The sequence below is a fragment of the Propithecus coquereli genome, unplaced genomic scaffold (assembly GCF_000956105.1).
Source record: "Propithecus coquereli isolate 6110/MARCELLA unplaced genomic scaffold, Pcoq_1.0 Scaffold323, whole genome shotgun sequence".
NCBI lineage: Eukaryota > Metazoa > Chordata > Mammalia > Primates > Indriidae > Propithecus > Propithecus coquereli.
The window spans coordinates 1507636-1515471 of NW_012148875.1; the positions used below are offsets into that span (position 1 = coordinate 1507636).

At 40.7% G+C, this 7836-nt stretch overlaps 1 protein-coding gene across 2 annotated transcripts in view; it reads right to left on the reverse strand.

The window, feature by feature from the left end:
• TRPC3 (transient receptor potential cation channel, subfamily C, member 3) overlaps positions 1-7836 on the reverse strand; it is an 81336-nt gene that overhangs the window by 38126 nt on the left and 35374 nt on the right. Inside the window, exon 2 of one of the 2 annotated variants that reach the window (XM_012650407.1) lies at positions 3999-4770. In XM_012650407.1, coding sequence (XP_012505861.1) covers positions 3999-4770 — 772 coding nt within the window. Of the gene's footprint in view, positions 1-3998; positions 4771-7836 lie in introns of those variants that run through there. The other variant, XM_012650408.1, reaches the window with a different exon arrangement.

Sequence of the window (7836 nt, forward strand, 5' to 3'; positions counted from 1 at the left end):
CCCCCAACAAAGCTAACAGGTGGATCTACTGCACAGATGACAGAGTGGGAATTCAAAACCCTGAGGATCTGCTCATGCCAGAGGAAGAACAATGAAGTTCAGTTTTCATCACAACCTATCAACACGTTTCTGCATACTCCTTTTAATGTATATGATTTAATCATCACCCTAATCCCTTTTGAAATTGAAATTTAACTCTAAACAGGCTTAATTCTGTTAGGCTCTTCTCCTAATAACAAAAAAGGCAGAATACTGTAGTAGTTAAAAGCATAGAATCTGAAGCCAGACTACCTGCGCTCAAATACTGCTTTTACCACTTATTAACTGTGTGATCTTATGGAATTCACTTAACCTCTCTGATGAAAATAATCCTACCTACTAATATTTGTACTATGAGGATTAAATGCCTAGAACATGCATGGTACACATTAAATACAATAGAAGTGCCTCAGTATTACCAGGTATATTATATTAGATATAATACCTAGGACTGGGACCCAAGACATTCAAATCTTGACTTAGCAGATGGGATGTTGCTATAGCCTTTGTCTTCTCATTTGCAAACCGAAAGTGCTGTATAACCAGATGACTCCTAGACTATCTTCCCGCTATAAAATGCTATTTTGCTTTTGGATTATATTTATTTTCTTTTCTATTTTTTTTTTTTTTTTTTTTTTTGAGACAGAGTCTCACTCTCTTGCCTGCCGTGGCATCATCATAGCTCACAGCAACCTCAAATTCCTGGGCTCAAGCAATCCTCCTGCCTCAGCCTCCAGGTAGCTGGGACTACAGGCACGTACCACTGTGCCTGGCTAATTTTTTCTATTTTTAGTTGTTTGGCCAAATTCTTTCTATTTATAGTAGAGATGGGGTCTTGCTCTTGCTCAGGCTGGTCTTGAACTCCTGAGCTCAAGCAATCCTCCCGTCTCGGCCTCCCAGAGAGCTAGCATTACAGGCGTGAGCCACCGCGCCCGGCCTATTTTCTTTTTCTTTACAGCTCTAGTGTGATATAAATTAGAAGTGCTTTCTACTTTAAGGAGAGGAAAACTGAGGCACAGGGAAGGCAAATGGTTTTTTCTTTTAAAAAAGTGCATGATTGACTCAGTCAGAATTAGGAAATTTCAATTTGTCTTCTCACAGCTAAATAAATGACTGGCTTCCTTGCCCCTGACATTTGGAGGAGTAGACCTAGAGTCCATCCTGTCCAATATTTTGTTTCTCAGAATAGCTTCAGACAGCATTTGCACATCCAGAATATTTCTTTAATAACCTGTCACTGAGCTGTCCTCCATTAATTTATCTAAATCTATATCCTAGAATGTTTGACCTCTTGGGGTAATGACCTTCATATTTCGGCCCCAAGCCTACTGTATTCCTCAAAGAACTTTTGAAACTGCACAGCTGAGAATCTTCCCTGGAGCAAGCACCTAAATGATGCCAATTTCAAGGGTGAGGTACTAGATATTATAGGCCATTGATATGATAAAATAGGTGTAAGTGTTTGAAAAGGAAAAAAAAAGTCACCTCTTTTCCACTAGGGAACACATTATCTATTTTTTCATTTCAAGGCTAGTACTTTGAGCTCAAACTCCCCACGGAAAGAATACAGTGAACATCATGGAATAGGGCAAATTAGGTTACCTGCTTGCCTCAGAAATGAGCTTCACTTCCACTGCGCTTTCAGAGCTCAGAGTCTCCGGGTCAGTGCTATGAAAGTACTGTTTTCTCTGTCTGTCTACGGCCCTGACAGATGGACATGAGCCTGGGTTGAGAGGGCAAAGAGGCGAAAGGCAGGCAGATAGGAAAGGAATAATAAGAACAGGTAAGAATGAGGGGAAAGAAGGCACACGCTGCTAGGGAAGACAGACTCGCAGTCCTCAGAGACCGTAACTGCTGAACAACTGTTCTAATTTTGGCTCAGAGAGGGTTATGCTACACAAGTGCTTTCCACATAATCCAGGAAAAAGAACTTGGAGATTTAGATGATTTTTGCATATCCTTAGATATTTGGCAGCTTTACGGATGTCCTCTAGAGCCCAGTTGTGTTTTCGCCTCTTTTTGTCTCTTGTGATATTTTCTCACCTTCGAAAGGTTATCAGAGGTGAGTCTTTAAGCCAGAGTAAACGAGATTCTAAGCATTACCAATATGGATTTAGCCAGCTTCAGGGAAAAACTATGAATAACAAATTCTCTTACCACTGCTTCACTGAGATGAATTCTATGGATAAAATTGCAAACATCACCATCTTTAGTAAGTTATGAAAACATAATCTTAGAAAATATTCCCTTTTATAGAATCTCTTTTGCTGACTTTCAATATATATCAAGCAAAATTCACAAAAACAAGATATGTGTGACATTTGAAATCATATCAAATAAACAAATTTAGAATTATATTTTTATTACTATCTCAAAATAATGAGGTTATATTTAGAAGCATTTTGCCTGAATGCTTTTCTATTCTCTCTAAACAGAGTTTGAAGTTTTCAACTTGCTGTATCCAATTTCTATCTTTAAAAAAACTCATTTTGGGTCCAAGGAAATAAATCTATTCAAATACCACATAGTGAATCTCTTCGAAGGGAGTAGATACGGGGTGATATTTATTTTGCTTTTTGTATTTTCCCACATTTAAAAAATTTTTTATGATAAATATGTGTAGCTTTTATAGCAGAAAAAAAACTAATGGATTAACAAATAAAATTATACACTAAGGCCAGATCTCCACTAGGACAAGATGAGGGCTGATGAATATCTAGGGAACTTAGTGTGTATGAAAGGGTTGGGGAGAGACCACTTTCCCATCATTTTCTTGCAACCCCAAGGTAAAGATTTTCCTTACCCTGACTTGTATTTGCTAGTTGCATTTGTGTGAATCTCACTTAAGTATGAAAACTTTGTTAAGATGTGAATGACAGAATAATCATTCTTTCTGTAATCTGACACCACAACACTAAACTAAAAAGATTAACTTAGCATCTGGAAAATAATTCAAGAAATTGGTTTCTATAATCATCTTCTTAGGTGGAACATGGGAGACAAGACCCTGCCGAAAAGAGTCTGAATGATTTTGGCCAGAACTACAAAATATCCTTTTGATTCAGATTTAGTAGCTAGAACCATTCAAAATGCATAGGAGGATGTAGCAATTGATTTAAAAATAAAAATGGTCTGTCATTAATATATAATTTTTATGAAAATAAATAATATTGTTTGATGGGAGATGATATCCAGAAAAAACGTTCACTGGTTAAAAAGAAAAAACAGTCCATTAAAACAAACCACTTTGCTGTCCTATTTCTGCGTTGACCTGACGTCTATGGCTTACCACTCTGAATATACATTTGTGGAATTCAAGAAAAGGCATTTTTGTCACATTAGCGAAATTACTTTAACAGTATTTTATGTTGGTCTTTGATTTTTCATTCTAAAGGGATATACAAATGCTTGGGTCAATGAACAGTGCATTCAAAACTCCTACAGAGAGATGGAAGAGGACCTTGCTCCGTCCACTCCACCCATGGACTCGGTGTTGCAGAAGCTCCAGGAACGGTGCATCCCCTCGGGGGAATAAACAAATAAACAAACAAACAAACCAAAAACCTAACACAACTTCTGTGTTGGTGCCACTATACAACTATCTACAAGACAAGAGGAAGAATGTGAAAGGGAGAACGTCACACCAAATCCCTCCTTTTAATAAAAGGGGGGAGGCATCTTCGGTTTTGTTTAATACTTACCTAGAACATAGAGTGCTCCATAATTATAGCTCTCTGACCCAGAATGCTGTATACACATCCCCAAAGCGAATTTATCACAGCACCATCATTGAGAGGGAAAAAGAAAACATCAGATCTGTTATGGACGACACTCCCAATTTCTCGAGATTTTAAACCCGCTGGACAAAACTGATTCTGGAGCAAATTAAGGCAGGGGCCAGGCAGCAGCCGCGAGGAGGGTGGGCGCAGGGAGCAGCCGGGGTGGAGCGCACAGCTTACCTTGAACTCCTTCTCTATGTTGGCCAGCTTGGCCAGCTCGTTGCTGAGCTCCAGGGCTGTGAGCACCGGGTCCTCGCTGGACAAAGACAGGTACGCCGGGCTGGCCAGCCCCTTGTAGGCGTTGATCCTCGAGCGCGAGTGGCTGAAGGAGTCGTGTCTCTGCTTCTCCGTGCAGTCCCCGCACTTGCAGAAGTAGTCGTGCGGCCGCTCGATCCTGGCGCCCTTCATCAGCAGCATGTGCACCACTTCGTACTTCTGGCAGTGCGCCGCCAGGATGATGGGGGTGATGTCGGGCGAGAAGCGCGTGCCGTCCTCGTCGTAGGCGTAGAAGTCGTCGTCCTGCAGCTCCTGCTCGCAGGGGCTCAGGGTCAGGCGTTTGCTGGCCGCGAAGCCGGGGTGGTTGAGGATGGCCTCCACGATGCGCACGTAGCCCTTGCTGATGGCGAGCAGCAGGGCGTCGCCGATGCGCGCCAGGTTCTCCTTCTTGAGCAGCAGCTCGGTCACCTCCAGGTGCTCGTTGCCCACGGCCAGCTGCAGCGCGTTCTGGCCCATGTAGTCCACGCAGTTCACGTTCAGCGTCTTGGACTCCTCCAGCATCTTGCGCACCACCGGGATGTTGCCGTACTCGGCGGCGTCGAGGAAGCGCTCCTCCTCGGCCGTGAGGCTGGTGCCCCGGTCGTTGAACATGAAGGCCGGGCCCCGGACGGCCTGGCGCCGGCCCTTCTCTCGCATCACCGTCATGCGCCTCAGGGATGGGCTTCCGTCCATGGACCTAATCAGCAGCAACGATAAAACGCTGTAGAATATTAGGGGATACTGTTTCCTCCCACACACCGGGGGCCCTTTCTGCAGACCTGTGGCCTGCGGGAGGCCGGCTCAGTTGCTAATGAGTCGGTTGCTAACCACGCCCCTGAAATTGACACCTGTATCTAGCATGGGCTGTTTTATCCCGGAGAAGAGCTTCTAGTTTGGAACAGGAGATCCTGTTCTCCAGAAAATGGCATTCAGATGGAATAATAATAAAAACAATCTCCACACATCCAAGCCTCCCTTGTGACCCCGGTAAAAATGGAACTCATCGTATCTTGTGGCAATAACCTTACTCCTGCTCTTGGAAATAGAGGATAGGAGGTGCTTGGCACCAAAGCACTAGGCTTTAAGGCTAAAAGAAGCACATATTTTAAAGAATTAGGCCAGAACAGTCCTCTCAACTCATTGAATACTTTTAACTAAATAAAATCTTTGACAACAACAACAAAACACTCCAGTATTTAGGCCAAGTACCATCTTGCAGGATCTTCGTTTTATTATCTTTTTCTCTTACGGGTATCCCCCTCTCCAAATTATAGGATTCATCTTTTCAAAGACAGACAAGATTTAGCAATTATAAAATTTGAGCATTGACCTAGATTTATTTTATTGAAAATAACTGTGCCTTTGTAGTAAGAATTGTTTAATTACCAACATTATATATTTGCCTCTTTGAACTAAAAAGATATGGTTTGATTTATGGTCTAAAAACCACTAGTATTATTTTGTGAATAAAGCAACTAGCGTTAATTGTATATCCAGATCAATGCTCGCTGAAATCCTAACACCAACCACATTAGTTGAGATTTAGCTACATTATAAAAATCATATCATTAACTCATGCGTGCAGTGATTTGAGTTCACATCTTAATTTCTTTGACATTAGGTAAATAATTTCACTTCCTTGTGCTTCCTCACCCCAAGTGTAAAATGGAAATTTATAAAGTTCTCCAGATTTTCCTCGTGAGCTCATGAATAAAAAGCTTTTCCAGAAATTCTGAGTCTCTGAAAAACAATGCTAAATAAACAATATAATTTTAACATTATGACTATCTGTAATATTTCAATGGTCTGTACAATATTTCAGTGGCTATTGAAATATTGCACAAATGTACAAACCTGCATCATTACTTGTACCTTGTACATTCAAGATAACTTCCTTTTAAAAATCTGTGATTGGGGGTGGTGGTGATGAGTTGTACCAAAATATACCAGATAAAGCTTTTTTCACACTACTGACTTTTGAAGCAAATAAGTCAAAGTTAAAAGTGAATGGTTGGGCAGGGCTCGGTGGCTCACGCCTGTAATCTTAGCACTTCAAGTAGGTGAAGTGGGAGCATCGCCTGAGGCCAGCAGTTAGAGACCAACCTGAGCAAGAGCAAGACCCCATCTCTACACAAAATAGAAAAATTAGCCGGGTATGGTGACGGCTGCCTGTAGTCCCAGCTACTCGGGAGGCTGAGGCATAGCCCGGGAGTTTGAGGTTGCAGTGAGTTATGATCGAGTACCTGTTACCATTGAAAAAACCGTATTCATAGAGTCAGGAGTTGAAAAGTAACTAAAGAGGATGCTGGCCTCCCTGGGGGCCTGAGCTGGACAATGAAATTGGGAAGCTTCTCTGGCATCAGAGGAATCAGAGGTGGTTACCAGTCCCCACTCCATTCTCAGCTCTGAGGGCCCCAAACCAAAAAGGGGCACAGAAGCCACTGGCAGAAGTTTTCCCAGATAGAGATTGAACCAAATGTGGCCAGGCAAACCTGAGACTACAGAGGAAAGGACACCAAAGAGATCCCCAGAGAGGCTTGTTTATTTATCCAAGGGCCGAGTGCTGTGACTGGCACCCTATTCTAACTGCTCAACTAGTGTCAGGTGATCAACTTCTAAAAATTAAATAAACATATTCATTTTATATACACACACGTATTTGTAGCAATTTCTCGAAATGAACAGAAAAAGCTTTGAATTATAGTTATATCTGGGGCTCTGAGGACTGGCACTGAGGACCTGCAGGGGAATGGGGACTTTTACTTTTCAGTTACACCCTCTTGCACATTTTGAATAGTTTTAACCACAGTATGAATATTTTTTTAAAAGTAAAATTAATGTTTTACATTTTTATTTTAATCCCTTAGTTGACAAAAATGTTAAACTGCAGGTACTTATTGGCAGCCATTACATTATCATCTTTCTGAAGCTAAATAAATGCCACATATTTGGCTGTTAAGAGTAGGGTGTGATGTGTAGGGTAGGGTGTGGAGTAGGGTGTATGGTGTGTGGCACGTGTGGGAGACGAGGGGGTGCAAGGCTGGGCAGGGTTGTGCGTGTGTGTTTTACGTGTGTCGGTCTGATGATGATTTTTAGGTGGAAAAGAACTGGGAAATAGCATTCACTGAACTGCACAGAAAAGAACTTTGTTTCAAGACCAAATTCTATGTGACAGGATTTTAAACAAATCTTATAAATATTATTGTAATAAATGAGTACATTTTATTACTATTAATGGTATTGACTTCATTGGGTTAAGGTTTTTACTATTAAGCTATGAACTGGTACTCTTCAAATGGTTAGAATTTCCATGTTGTATAAAAGATTACATATCTGTAAGAGAGAATATATATGCAGAGTATATATGTCAGCAGAATTTCAATTTATACTCAGAAGGTTATCTTTGGGAAATAAACTCTTATTCAGTGTCACATCTTGGTGGAAGGGCTTTTTTAATTTAATAACTGCTACCTACAAGGAAAATCATTTATAAAACCACCACCATTTACCCCCAAAAAGACTGGTTTGAGAATACCAGGAAATGATTCTTTCATGAATTTTTATTTGTATTTCTTAGCATTTTTAAGTTTTTCTTAATATTTCTTCTTTCAGAATTTATATCTTCATATTGTATATTTGAACTGAAATGTGCGATTTTAGTATTATACAGCACAAAGTATATGAGTAATTTTTATTTTGTCTTTAAAATATTCTAAGACTGAGTTAAGTGTGAAGTCAGATATCTCAAGTAGAATAAACTATA